Source organism: Mugil cephalus, chromosome 16, assembly GCF_022458985.1.
Source record: "Mugil cephalus isolate CIBA_MC_2020 chromosome 16, CIBA_Mcephalus_1.1, whole genome shotgun sequence".
Lineage (NCBI taxonomy): Eukaryota > Metazoa > Chordata > Actinopteri > Mugiliformes > Mugilidae > Mugil > Mugil cephalus.
Window position 1 is genome coordinate 26,056 of NC_061785.1, and position 14,735 is coordinate 40,790.

The 14,735-nt window shown below is 39.7% G+C and overlaps 1 protein-coding gene across 3 annotated transcripts in view; it reads right to left on the minus strand.

Moving 5' to 3' along the window:
* tcerg1l (transcription elongation regulator 1 like) overlaps window positions 1–7,259 on the minus strand; it is a 29,638-nt gene extending 22,379 nt beyond the window's left edge. For 2 of the 3 annotated variants that reach the window (XM_047608398.1, XM_047608397.1), the window contains exons 1-4: window positions 6,974–7,259; window positions 5,245–5,446; window positions 4,262–4,348; window positions 3,807–3,951 (exon numbers count right to left, since the gene is read on the minus strand). In XM_047608398.1, the coding sequence (XP_047464354.1) occupies window positions 3,807–3,951; window positions 4,262–4,348; window positions 5,245–5,439 (427 nt within the window). In that variant the 5' untranslated portion in view covers window positions 5,440–5,446; window positions 6,974–7,259. The remainder of the gene's footprint in view (window positions 1–3,806; window positions 3,952–4,261; window positions 4,349–5,244; window positions 5,447–6,973) is intronic. The other variant, XM_047608399.1, reaches the window with a different exon arrangement.
* Between the last annotated feature and the right edge of the window lie 7,476 nt (window positions 7,260–14,735).

The window sequence follows — 14,735 nt, forward strand, 5'->3', positions numbered from 1 at the left end:
TACTGAAAGTGAAAGAACAAGGTCAATACTGCTCCTAGAACTTTGGATGATTGATTCATCTGATGTCAGTTAAACTTTCAGATTTAAAACATATTTATACTTACATGAACATAATAACGAGTTTTCCTCTACAGTCTGTGGTCATATTCGATTCACTAACAGCTAGTATCAACTCTCACATCTATTACTCCCCAAACTCCATAGATGTGCTGTCTGCTCACAGATGTTTAAACAGAAAAATAATAATAGAAGAGTGATTCATAGGAACCTTATCCAAATCAACACAAATTCACTAGTACAACAGAGCAATAAGAAAATGAAATGTGGTCTTTTGAATGTCAGGTCTCTCTCATCTAAATCTCTTTTAGTGACCGATTTGATAACTGATCATCAGATTGATCTATTTAGTTTGACTGAAACGTGGCTGCAGGATGATGAGTATGTCAGTTTAAATGAGTCCACGCCGCCCAGTCATAGTAAATATCACATTCCTGGAGGCACAGGCCGAGGAGGAGGAGTGGCAGCAATCTTCCACTCTGATTTATGCATTAATCCTAGACCTAAGCAAAGCTTTAATTAGTTTGAAAGCCTTACTCTTAGTCTTGCGCATCCAGACTGGAAAACACAAAAAAACAATTCTCTTTATTGTGGTGTATCGCCCACCTGCTCCTTACTCTGAATTTTTAGCTGAATTCTCTGAGTTTCTATGTGATTTAGTGCTTAGAACAGATAAAGTCATTATAGTAGGTGACTTTAACATCCATGTTGATGTTGGCAGTGACAGTCTTAGCTCTTCATTTATGTCATTATTAGACTCAATTGGCTTTTCTCAGAATGTAAATGGTTGTAACATTTGAATTTACTATAAGTAATTACACAGAAATTGTAAAGACATTTCGTTATGGTAGACACTTATCTGATGATGCTGTAACTAGATATAAGGAATTAATACCTTCAGTATTTACCTCAGTCCCTTATGTTAGTGATGTGGATGTCAGCAACCACAATCTAACTCAATCACAATAAGGATTATTTTGTTGACAGCACGACAGCATCACTTAGTACAACTCTAAATCTAGTTGCTCCTCTTAAAAAGAAGGTGGTAAATCGAAGGTGGTATAATTCACAGTTGCGTAGTTCAAAGCAGTTCGAAAGCTGGAAAGAATTTGGCATTCCACTAGTTCTGAAGAAGCTCACATAGCCTGGAAAGATAGTTTAACAACTTATTAAAAAAAAAAACTCTCCGTAAGATTAGAACAGCATATTATTCTTCAATAATAGAAGAAAACAAGAACAACCCCAGATTTCTTTTCAGTTGTAGCCAGGCTGACAAAGAGTCACAGCTCTGTTGAGCATCTATTCCTTCAGCCCTCAGCAGTAATGACTTCATGAGCTTCTTTACTGATAAAATTGTTGGCATTAGAGATAAAATTCATAGCACCCTTCCATCTGTCAAAGATGTGAGTACAGTGGCATTAGAAACCTCTGTAGGACCGAGTCAGTATTTGGATTCTTTTTCCCTAATTGATCTTCCTGAGCTCACTTCAGTTATTACAGCATCCAAACCATCAACTTGTCTTCTAGACCCCATCCCAACTAAGTTGCTCAAGGAGGTTTATCCATTAATGAATACCTCCATATTAAATCAGATAAACTTATCTTTATTAACAGGATATGTGCTCCAGTCTTTTAAAACTGCTGTTATTAAACCATTACTTAAACAACCCACTCTTGACCCAGGTGTTTTAGCTAACTATAGGCCAATTTCCAACCTTCCTTTTATCTCTAAAGTTTTGGAAAGGGTTGTTGTCAATCAGTTGGTTGATCATATAAACAGGAATGGTTTGTTTGAAGAGTTTCAGTCAGGTTTTAGAGCTCATCATAGCACAGAAACGGCTCTGGTTAAAGTTACCAATGATCTCCTCATGGCTTCAGATAATGGACTTGTCTCTATACTTGTCCTGCTAGATCTCAGTGCTGCATTTGACACTATTGATCACAGTATTCTACTACAGAGACTCGAAAGTGTGATCAAGATTACAGGAACTGCACTAGACTGGTTTGAATCATATCTGTCAGACAGATTCCAGTTTGTCCATGTAAACAACAACTCTTCTATATATACCAAAGTAAGCTATGGAGTTCCTCAGGGTTCTGTGATAGGACCAATATTATTCACATTATATATGCTTCCCTTAGGCAATATTATTAGAAAGCACGACATAAACTTCCATTGATACGCAGATAATACCCAGCTATATTTATCCATGAAACCAGTTGAAACTAATCCGCTGGTTAAACTCCAAGCGCCTTAAAGACATAAAGGCTTGGATGACCTGTAATTTTCTACTTTTAAACTCAGACAAAACAGAAGTTATTGTATTTGGCTCTAAACATGTCAGAGATTCATTATCTAATCACCTGCTTTTGTTAGATGGCATTACCTTGGCCTCCAGTACTACTGTGAAAAACCTTGGTGTTATATTTGACCAGGATATGTCCTTTAATTCTCACATAAAGCAGGTGACCAGGACTGCTTTCTTTCACCTTCGTAATATCATCAACATTAGGAGCATCCTTTCTCAGAGTGATGCTGAAAAACTAGTTCATGCATTTGTGTCTTCCAGGCTGGATTATTGTAACTCGTTACTGTCTGGCTCCAAATACTCTTTAAAAGCCTCCAACTGATTCAAAATGCTGCAGCAAGAGCACTGACAGGAATTAGCAAGAGAGATCATATTACTCCAGTATTAGCTTCTCTTCATTGGCTCCCTTTAAAATCTAGAATTAAATTTAAAATCCTCCTCCTTACATACAAGGCCCTAAAAGGCCTAGCTCCATCATATTTGAAAGACCTCATAGAACCATACTGTCCCAACAGATCACTACGATCTCTAAGTGCAGGTCTGCTTGTGGTTCCTAGAGTTTCTAAAAGTAGAATGGGAGGTAGAGCCTTCAGCTATCAGGCTCCTCTCCTGTGGAACCAGCTCCCAGTTTGGGTTCTGGAGGCAGACACCGTCTCTACGTTTAAGGTCAGGCTTAAGACTTTCCTTTTTGTCAAAGCTTATAGTTAGAGCTGGACTTAACCATCCCTTAGTTATGCTGCTATAGGCCTAGGCTGCAGGGGGACGATGCACTGAGGACATGTCCTCTCCTCTTTGTCCTCTAATATCTTATCATTTTATTTTCTGTCTCTTATAATTTACTAACCACTGTGTCTCCCTCTCTCCCCTCCATCTTCTTGTGAGGGTCTCTGGTCCGGAGGCTGAATATCTGACCTGTGGAGTTCTAAGCTACATCTGCTGCCGTGGCCTCATCAACCAGCCCAGTCTTCATGGTCTGGAGTCTGTGTATCAGACCTGTGGAGCTCCATAAACTACATCTGTCCCAGTCTTCATGTCCTCCTGCAGTTGTCCACTCCTACCTGGATGAACAATTCACCAAAAAGCATTGAATAAGGTCAGCTGGACTTGTAGGATTTCTTGAAGACGTTTCGTCACTCATCCGAGGTTTAAATAGGAAAACCCTGTGGGTAAACCCATCCAAAACTTGCTTGACCAGAAACTGGAGTCACTATTTCCATAATGACTGGTACTTAACTGTCCTTGAATGGGGGGAACTGTGTGCCTAGGCTACTTACTCTATGAACAGAGCTCTAACAAGGCTATTGCCAATGGGAGCCTGGACCCCTAACCCCTAACAGCTAGTATCAACTCTGACCCCTACGAACCTGGCTGGAATTAAAAACCTGACCTCAAACAAAAACTTAACTACAGCTGCAAACAATGAATACCAGGATGTCTCACCTGAGAGCAGCGATGGAGGCAACAGCAGGCGTGACCTGTGTGCATGTCCATCTGGCCTCTGTATAATATGATTGGTTAGTAGGTGCGGTTTGTCTCTCCTCTGGAATATGTCCACTTCCTCTGGTGAAATCCAGCCTTCACCGAGCTGCAACATGTTAACACATCTGTCAGCATCTGTGTGTGTATGTGTGTACTTGTACAGCTATCTTTCCGAGGACCAGTTTGACTGAGGACATTTGTGCAAAGTGAGGACATTTTGGCTGGTCCTCACTTCTTTACGAGGCTGTTTGAGGGTTAAAACTCGATTTTAGGGTTAAGGTTACAATTACGTTATGGTTGAGGTTAGGGTAAGACTTAGGGTTAGGTTCTCAGTTGAGATGGTTAAGGTTTAGAGTAAGGGGCAAGAGAATGCATTACGCCATACAAGATAGCCATACAAACATGTGTGTGTGTACCTTTGGGAGAGGGTGATGAGGATGAAGAGGTGAAGACCGATAGAACGGTGGGAGTAAAGGAATGACTTCAACAGCTGGACATTCCCACTGAAACAAACAACGTAAACTACAGACATTATAGAGCACAGGTCTTAAAGCTTTAAACCAAGAATAATCTCTTTAGGGTCTGTTTAATGTCAAATTTTGAATTCCAGTCAGGTTTCCTTGTTCAACAAAAACCCACTTTAAAGACAAAATCACATCAGAAGGACCACTGATAAGATTTCACTGGCCTCTAAGCAGAAAGAATTAAAGAAGAGCTCCATAAGATAATTAACATGCCACCAATAATTAATAGACAATTATTCACTTTGCCCTCGGGGATCATTAAAATTTCATCTTATCTCTAGACTGCAGAGGCGGCCAAACTCACTTACAGAGTCTTCAGATCAGACTGCAGAAGCAAGGTAAGGACAGAAGTCTTTTAGCCTATCAGTTGAAATATAAATCTACACTCTCCACTCAGTTTGACAGTTAGCATCACATTAACAGATGAGATGAAGGACGACATGTGCCTTCATATTCTACACGGGTGAATTCAACTTCATCATTCTGGAATGAATTAATGAATTAATGAATCAGTCCAACTCGATGTGATGTCATGCATACGTAAACCATAACAACAGCTGCTCCCATTCAGCTGTCCAACCCCAGGGAGGAAATGCCTAGTTTTATGAATGAACTTCCACTGATGACGTAGTAATAAATAAGGAGCAGCTCTGACAAAGTGAGTGTTTCTGTGACTGTGTTTGACTTAGGGTTAGCTCTACACCTCGACTACTGGGCAACCTGATACCCAATGATTGTTGATTTCAGTGTCCATTCATACAAGACTACATGACTTCCATTGTTTATGACACATGTCAAATTCAGCCTTCTCACCTGAGAGATATCAACTTGCAACATTGTTTTGAATTAAACTGATTGCGTCAGACATGGCTCACCTGTACCAGGTGTGTGTATTCAGGTATCCACCAGGTGGGGGAATAGAGTACCAGAGGAGGTGTGGACTGGTATCTTGCTGCTGACCAGCTGGCCAACCACAAGCACTGAGGGGCAGGGTCACTGTTAATGGGCAGCCAAGGTGTGGGGGTGGTTATCAAGGGCTGACATTTAAACCTGGAGACCGGCAGCATCATTCCCCATCTGAGAGACATTTACATGGGTAGTGATGATATTTAGTCAAAACACATTAGTCTGAACAGGAAAAAATAAAAATAGCACAACATGTTAAAATCCACCCAAACCCTAACCCTACATTGTTTTAGAGCTGGCTCTGAAAATGTTGCAACATGTTTCCGGAATACTTCAAAGGGTTGGGATATTATACTATATCCCTAATGTAAAAGATTCAAAGAGTTCATCAAGAACTGAACATTAATGCTGCATCATAGTAGTAAACCAACAACATGTAACACCTCCTGCTTTAGTATGTGTTATCCCACATCAAGGATAAGGACCAAAGGTCCAAAGTCCAAACTCTGGACCAACCAACCCTCTCATATCAAACCCACCCAGAGTTTGGAGCATTTTAAATAATTGTTGAAAATCCATTTATTCTCACTGGCCTTCAATCCAAGTTGAGCAGGATATCTTGGATTTTATCAGAATCAGAAAAGACTTTGTTGCCAAGTATAGTTGTACATAGAATGAATTATTAAGCTTATTATTCAAACAGGTTTTAGCTCATATTTATTTGTTTTATTTTAACAGGGATTGCTGATTTATTTCTATTGTTCTGCTTGTACAGCACTTTGGTTCAACTGAGGTTGTTTTAAAATGTGCTTTAGAAATAAACTTTGACTTGACTATTGATTATTTTTGTAACTGTCATAAAAAATAATATAATGTTTGTTTTAAAATATTTTTAAAATAATTTTAAATCTAAAATATTTTAAATAATTTTAAATACTGCTAGATATACAGAAACACACCAAACTTTGCTGAATTCATTGCAAAAAGTTTAAACTGATTGATCTTATTTTTTGTACTAACATTTATTTCCACTGAAGCTTTTAAAGAGTCAGAAGTAAATAAAACACAACTTAAAAATGAAGTCACACAGCCAACACGCGGTGTAAATGTCAGTCAGCTGAGAGCTCTTAGACAAAACTGAAATCATGATGTTTAAAAATGCCTATCAGCAGTTATTGGCCTGATCACACCTGATAAATAGGATTAAAATAGGATTAAAGAACTAAAAGATGGAAGTAAAGAGGGTCAAAATGATAGCATTAAATGTAAATGAAATGTATTTGAACTCAGTCTTAACTGAATGCATCAACTTAATCTATATCACCATCTTTCTAATTTACTTCACAGATGAAGTCTGTCGATTTTCCAACTCTTCATGGAGGTTCTTTTGAATCTTTGACTGTATCCACACCCCAACACATCAGCACACACATCCCAGCTTCTCGTTTACCTCAAATATCACATTAAAATGAGACAAAATATCCTCAAAAAACTAACGACCTAACCAACACGACGTGACGCTGAAGATAATCAATCATTTGTGTCTGAACAGAACAAATCTCAGGAATCAGAGCTGGGGTTTACGGTCCATGATTGAACTGATGAAGTTAATGCACAATAAATGATTAATACTTGAGAGCAGTAGCCCGCCGATCACGTCTCATTAACGGATTCATTAAAGCCTTCACGATCAAGTACCTGCAGAGCTTTTCCAGCTTCTACCTCGGTAAACTGCTCCTCACACCGGGACCGAACGCCGAGCGCCTCCGGTCCAGGCACGTCCCGACCGTCGGCTCGATCCTGCAGCTGCAGCTCAGGAGGACTTCGACAAGGTCTGCAGATCCTCCTCCATCTGGTAAAGGAGGAGAAATGAACCCCAGACAGACAGACGGACAGAGAGAGTCCAGGTGCACAGGGACAGACCCGGCGTGTCTCCTCTGCAGACGATGGAAAAAAATAGGCTCGGAGGCACGGAGTCTCTCTCTCTCTCTCTCTCCCTCGTCGTGTCCGGTACAAACCGATTATAGCTCCGGTAAATGGAGCCGTTGTTCAATCAAAGAGTCGCCAGTGGGTGTGTAGATATGTGTATGTGTATGTGTATGTGTATGAATATGTACACACCCACCGAAAATATTATTATACAAATTTAAAATTTTAATTTTTTTGATGAAAAAAATATTGTTATTCACACATAATTGAACACACAAAACTTTAAGTTTATCCAAAAAGTTTGTTAATTGAATTGTGTGAGAGCTTTTAGGGAAAACTGAAATCATGATGTTTAAAAATGCTCATCAGCAGTTATTGTCCTGATCACACCTGGTAGCTGGTGTAAAATATTTACACTAGAGCAGCCCAGACCCCCCACCCCATGACAATGACCCTCCTTGATCCCCAGCAGGATGCAGCCTGAAAGACACCACAGGAAACCCTCACAAGGCCCATGTCCATTCTCTGATAAGTCACAACTGATTTGGAGACACAAGAGCCGTAGACAATATTATGAATGTGGTCATAATGTTACGGATGTATATATATAGTGGTGGAAAAACATTTTTGGACACCCCATGCATTTGCAAAATATTGCATTAAGAATCACTCTTAGGTTTTCAAGTGCAGTTTCTTTTAGTGCTGTCACAGACAGAAATACTAAGCAAACCCTAAAACAGCCATTAAGAACTTAAAACTGATTGGATCCATGAAAACACATCAGAAATGTTGAGTATTGGGTTATTTTGGTTCCAGTGATCCACTAATGAAGGCCGTGCTTTTTATTCAAAAACTAATTTTTCTGTTGCCGTGCTTTGTGTCTAAATAAAGACAGAACATCTGGGAGTTCTCGGCGATTAAAACGTCTAAAACAAGGAACCTAACGCAGGAAACACGCCTGAAGATACAGATTCTCAGCCAGGAAGGTCCAGCTGCCTCCAGATCACCAGGAAGTGCAGATGCAGTCCTTCATGCAGCTCAACACATTTTAGTCACTGATGTTGAAAGAGAAGAGAGACAAAAATGGAGACATCTCTAAAGACAACCACTGTCGTTTCCTGCCTACAGTCATGCTGCTAATCTACTTTCAGATGATCTGTTGCTACATCCCTGAGCTTTTGACGTGTTACACAATGTGATGTAAACTCATGTGGTAATTCAGTATCATCTATGGACGTATTTGCTCAGCAGTCGGTTGGTTTACTGGTCTGTTGCCCTGTGTGACATTGTTTAGATGGGCCAACACGAGTCACTGAAGGGGGCATCCTGTGTACTAAATGCTTTGTTATAGTGTTACTACATTAAAGCTTCCAGTGCTATGAGACTATTGCAGGAAAACCTCTCATTCACAGCTTGAAATGTGTTGTTAGCATATCCAAAATGTTAATCAAACAATGACAATTTCAGTATAGACTCTGTGTCTCATCAGTGCAGAAACATACATTACCATGACACAAACCAGACACAATCATTACCATGATCCTTTTTACGCCTTTGAATTTATCCCAAGAGACGTGAAGGGAAGTTTGCTTTACTTGATATCAGTAACTGTTTCTGATCCATGAAGTTCTGCTTAATTTGTTCAAACATTCACTAATATTGACAGAATGATTGTATGTTAAGAGATTAACCGCTGACCTTTCAGACAAACAGAGGAATTGAGACTCATCCCTGTTGACATACATTGTTAATACACAACACTGCTAACTCTAACCCTGTTACCCAGCTTGGATCTACAAGCTGGGTTATCAAAATAAATCCAGAGCCACTGCTATTAAACGAAAACTGATTAAATGCCCCTTAAAATATCGCCTCCCTAAGCTCAAAGAGAACAACCACTAGTTACCTTAGGGCTCTGGGTTCTACTCCACTTCTTTCTTCCTTCTTTTTTAAGAGACTGAAGGTAAAACCGAAGGGTTTGATTAGACCCCCAGTAGGATGTTTCTGTCAGCCTCATTTCCTCTTTTTGTATATTGTATACTTCTACTTTCACATCAAAAGCTGTTTATTAAACTATTATATCAGCTTTTAAGAACCTTGTCCACCTGGTCCATGCTTTATTGACGTCCCCTACAATTGAATACAGCATGACAGTGAAGTCTATTGTTTTCTCCGGCAAACCTAATTTCCTGTGTCGAATACACATATATTAAATACACAACATCTGAACACAACATGGCTATAATACACCAGGAAATAATCAGATTAAGTCTGCAGGGAAAACAAATATAGAATTCATCGTGAAAATACATACTAGGCAGAAAATAGGTTTAAGGTACAAACTCCAGATTAAAACTCTTATATAGTTAAGCTTAATAACTGGCAGAACCTCAGAAATGAATAAGTAATTTCCATTGATTCAACTGATTTAATTACCAGAGGTTATCTCATTTAACATATTTTATGTATAACTGCTAATCCGTGGTGGTGTAAATTAGACTGCAGGGGTTTTGCATTGACAAAGAATTCTACTACAGCTGAAATCCTGAGCATATTAAAATAGACTCAGCATGTGATGAAGTGAAACAAATTCTGAATAAAAATATTTATAGGAAGTAGGACAGAAGACGGTTGATGAGGATGAATTCAGTTCTTGCTGTGGGAAAACATCCCATTATAATGATGGAGACACAGAGGAGGGCTGATTGTTACTCCATGATCAAATCCTTCCCAAATCAGGACACTAACCCTCCAGCTGCAGTCAAAATAACCAAGTCATCTCGCCTTGAACTGAGACAAGTCTGTGGTCAAAACCAGAACTTTAGGTTGACAGTTGAGACATGCTTATTGTCTTGTGGAATCTCTTCTACCGCTTTCACATCGAAAATCCCAGGTTGAGCCAGGATTTTCAGCCAAAGAACGGACCGGTCGAACCCCCGCCCTTTCAAAAGGCTGCTGATATTTGAAGAAATCACTGTGTTCTGCACAGAATCTGCTGCCGAATCTCCTCTTCTGCTCAGATGCAGAGCACTGCCATGATCATTAAAAAAGTGTGGGACATGGCTATACAAACTGTATATAAACACAGTCGCACATGCATTCCCTGATCAATGCAATTCCCCAATCATGATGCAAAACTAATTCACCTATGCGTTTCCATTAACGATCGTGCAACAACACATTTGATTAGTTTGATTGCAAAAAATGAACAAAAATGTATGCCCTTCTGAGATCAGTCTTTATGGGAGCAGAACGAAACTTGTTTTTGAGCTGAAGCTTCTACAGTCAGTGCGTTTATATGCACGTGAAAAAAAAATTATTTCCTTCATAGGACTATAACAGGAGAACTTAAGTGCATGTAAACACGTTACTCTGATTAAAATCGGAGTTCTCATTATGCGATTGAGACCCCCAGATAATGTGATTGGAATTAATTTTCTCCGGCATGTAAACACTGAATCGCATTTTCAATCGGATGATGCGTGTGTTCATGCTCCACAACCACCCCACTGGCGTGTGACCTCGGAACAAAAACGTCCAAGAAAGCCGATTGTAGAAGAAGAAGAGAAACGGAGCCGCTAGAAGAACCATCTGAGGGACAGCGCGGATCATACCTGCACCAGAAGTAGCACGAACATTACATACGAGATTTAAAAATGTACTATTATCCGTCTGGTTGTTGTTTAAATGTTGATCTGCCACATGAACGACTCTAGTTTATTATATCACGTAATAGGTCAACCAGAAATCGAGTCATATTAACGTGGTATTAACCCGCTGAAAAGACACGTATCGCCCCTAGTGTGGAGGAGGAGAACAGTTATTAGATTTTCTTGTGCTGCATTTTAAACTGGGACAAGAACTGTAGTCAGAAAGTAGAGTTTAGAGCAAAGCTCCATTAAACTCTGCATGTAAACGCACTGAGTGATACAGTCTGACAGGCCATGAGTGAGAAAATCAGAATGTAACAGGCAGATACATCAACATCAGAGACAAAATCTCGGGTTGATGCAACATTCCTGTTCACACTGAAGCCAAGTCAAGCTGAGCCAACAAATTCCCCGGTCATTGACTCAATGTGAAAGGGGCTTTGGTAAATGGGACAGTATCACAGTATCGAAACTGACTCCGAGAGCAGTAATATAGAGGCCATACCAAAAGATGCAAACCACTCATCAGTAGGAAGAATCAGAGGCCAGATTGAAATTTGCAAAGAAGTACAGAGATGAGCCACAGAAGTTCTTTCTTTTTATGTACTGATGAGACCAAGATTAATCTCTACCAAAGTGATGGAAAGGCCAAACTGTGGAGAGAGGCATACAAGCTCATCTGTGAAGCATGGTGGAGGTAATGTCATGGCTTGGGCGTGCATGGCTGCTTCTGGAACAGTCTCATTAATATTTATTGATGATGTAACTGATGATGGTAACAGCAGAATGAATTCTGAAGTGTACAGAAACATTTTGTCTGCCAGTTTACAGAGAAATGCATCCAAACTAATCGGGAGGAAGTCAATCATCTGACCTTAACCCAGCTGAGCAGCATTTCACCTCCTGAAGAGGAGACTGAAGGGAGAAACCCCCCGAAACAAACAAGAACTGGAAGAAGCTGCAGTAAAAGCCTGGAATAGTATCACACATGAAGAATGCAACAGTTTGGTGTCGATGGGTCTCAGGCTTGAGGCAGTCATTGCAAGCACGGGTTATGCCACCAAATATTAAATGTTATTTACTTTAAGATTATTTTTTCCATTAGTTTTGCTCACCTAAAATGCTGTGGTGTAATACAGTGATATATCCTAAGTTGTTTAAAAGTTTAAAAGCTGACATTCTGAACTCTTGTCTCATACTCATCGTTTGATCTTAAACCCAAATGTCTTCAATCAACAACACAAACAAGGGAATTTGCCTTGCTGTTCCTACTTTTGGAGGGGACTGTATGTAGAGACAGACCTAACTAGACTTAATGTTAGGTACAATTCATAAAAACATAAACATAAATAACAGTGTGTTATTCCAGTTCTGGAAGGCTTGTCATGAACATTTCAATAAAGAAACCAAGACTGTATAAATCTTTTTGTCTTCTTTCTACTCTCTCTGGTTTGACATTGTTTTAAATGACTTCTGGTCACATACTCACTGTGACACACACACATGCACGCACACACACACGCGCACATACACTATAACACACAGACAGTGTTAGTGAGGGGTGAAATTGAGTTGTTTCAGTCAAGACACTGAGTATCAAGAATAACACAGAAACAGAGTGAGAGACGTTGACATATTACAGTGAAGTATTTTCAGACCTTATTTTTTACTTGGTGTCATGTTGTGATAGTTAAAGTTGTTTAATAAGCTGCAGATGCCATGACACTGCAAAACTCACCAATTACCTCCCAGCTGTCAGTCAGCTGTGATTGGTACAGAGTTTCCTGAGACATAATCATCTCACTCTTTCTCTTCTCTCTTCCTCCTGCTTTTCTCTTCTTTTCCACCTTTCCTGTCACCATGGAAACAACAGGTTCCATCATGATGTAGTATCGCTGTTGGTTACCATGGTGGTGCATCCAAAGAATTTCTCTCACCATCCCAAAATGTGACGAGAGCTGATAAAGGATCAAGACTGATGTTCAAAAGATGGAGTTCTCAGATGTCAGTTAGTCCAAACAGATTAACTGACAAAAAGCAGACTGGACGACTTCACAGCATGAATGTTTTCATTGTCAGTATGCTCACAGATTAATACAAAAAGTTTGTAACCCTAACCCTACATAGAAGGAGATCCCTGTCAGTACCACTAAAGCAAAGATAGCCATTTGGATATGCGAGTTTCTGTCATTAATGAGCTTGATGCTTCATTAACCTTGAGTAGAGTGCCTCTGGGTGAATTTATAGTCTTGAAGGAAAACTTTGTTTGGTTTGAAACAAGATAATATTTTAACGAGTAACTGAGCCCCGAAGAAACAAAAAATCCATCAAACCGTAAAGAAAGGAATCAGTGATGTGAATGATTTATCCACAGAGCATCATGAATCTCTTTCAGAATGAAATGAGGTGTGTGAGACAGACAGTGTCATGACTCTTTTGTCATCAAAGTGAACATGATCATTTAATTTTATTCAACTTCATTACCTTTCTATTAGTGCAATGCACATGTAAATATGTATTTCAGTGTCTCAGAATTCAGTCGAGGTGGAAAATATTTATTTGATACATTTGTTATTTGAGTGAACCATATTTAAAGCACATTTAATACAATAAAAGCTGACCAGACTGCTATTTGTAATATCAGGAGAGAGTCAATGCAGCAGTTAAGATGCCATGTGTATATACACAAACTGACCATCCTGACATAAAACAAACCTCCCTGAGTTTTAATGTCTACTCAGCTCTGACTTTTTCAGGGTGACTCTGGTGAGCCCCCGTCTGTCTTTTTTGCAATTTATGTAGGGACCGCTACATAATACAGGAGCAAAACAGGCATCTACAGTTGAGCTACCAAATGCCACAGCTGAATGATGGAGAAGACAGCAGGAAGGTCATCAGCTTCTCTGGATTATAGCTTTTTTATTTTCATTTCATGGATGACTGGAGGAGCATGTTAGCTTTTATTTATTTATTTATTCAAAACATTAAACATTGTTAAGGTGGTTAAGTGAATGAAATTCACCCAGTCTGAACCAGCTTGAACAAGTTCAACTCAGACTTACTCAGTTTGATCTGGTCTAGGGGTTTCGGCAGGTTAGAGGGTTTGAAGTTATCTCGATTACTCACCCCATGTCGTCCAATGATATCATGGCTTGGAGTTGTGAGCTAGCGGTAATGCACAGGCCGACACATGTTACTCAGGGGTCCCTATACTGTGTGTGGATCCTAGAAAGAGAGAGAGAAAGATTTAGGAGATTTTTAAAAAACCCTCTATTAAAAATAAATGAGTTTAGATTAGATTAGATTTTTTATTTATCCCATTGGAAATTTGGTGTCCAGCAGCTTCATCACATACAAACAGATAAAAATGATATTTGGGTCCAATAATAATATGTTTAGTATTCATATAGTAATAACCACAGTCCATTAACCCGAACCCTCTTTCTTAGGAGGACAAACGTCCTCCTAACCCTGTCCATCGAGCAGGACAGGGCAGCCTGTCACTAAATGAGCTGTTTGTAGATAGAGGGTGGTGGACATTGTTCAGGATAGACCAGAGTTTGTTCAAGGTCTTTGCATCTGCTACTAATGTCAGGGACTCCAGCTCTGCCCCGACCACAGAGCCTGCTAACAGGTAGAGTATCGCTCAGTGGAAAATCAGACTTTAGGTTGGTTTTTAGAGAGAGCAGTAGTAGTAAAATTATAAAGTCAGCAGTCCATAGCTGAGATATTTTCCATTGAAGAATGATTTTAAACTACCATGGTCTGGTGTGATGGTGGTGAACCTCCAGCAGAGGGAGACAGAGCTCTGATCGGTTAGCTCTCTGTCACACTGAAGGATGCTGGGAAGAGGAGGAAGAGGAGGAGGAGGAGGAGGAGGA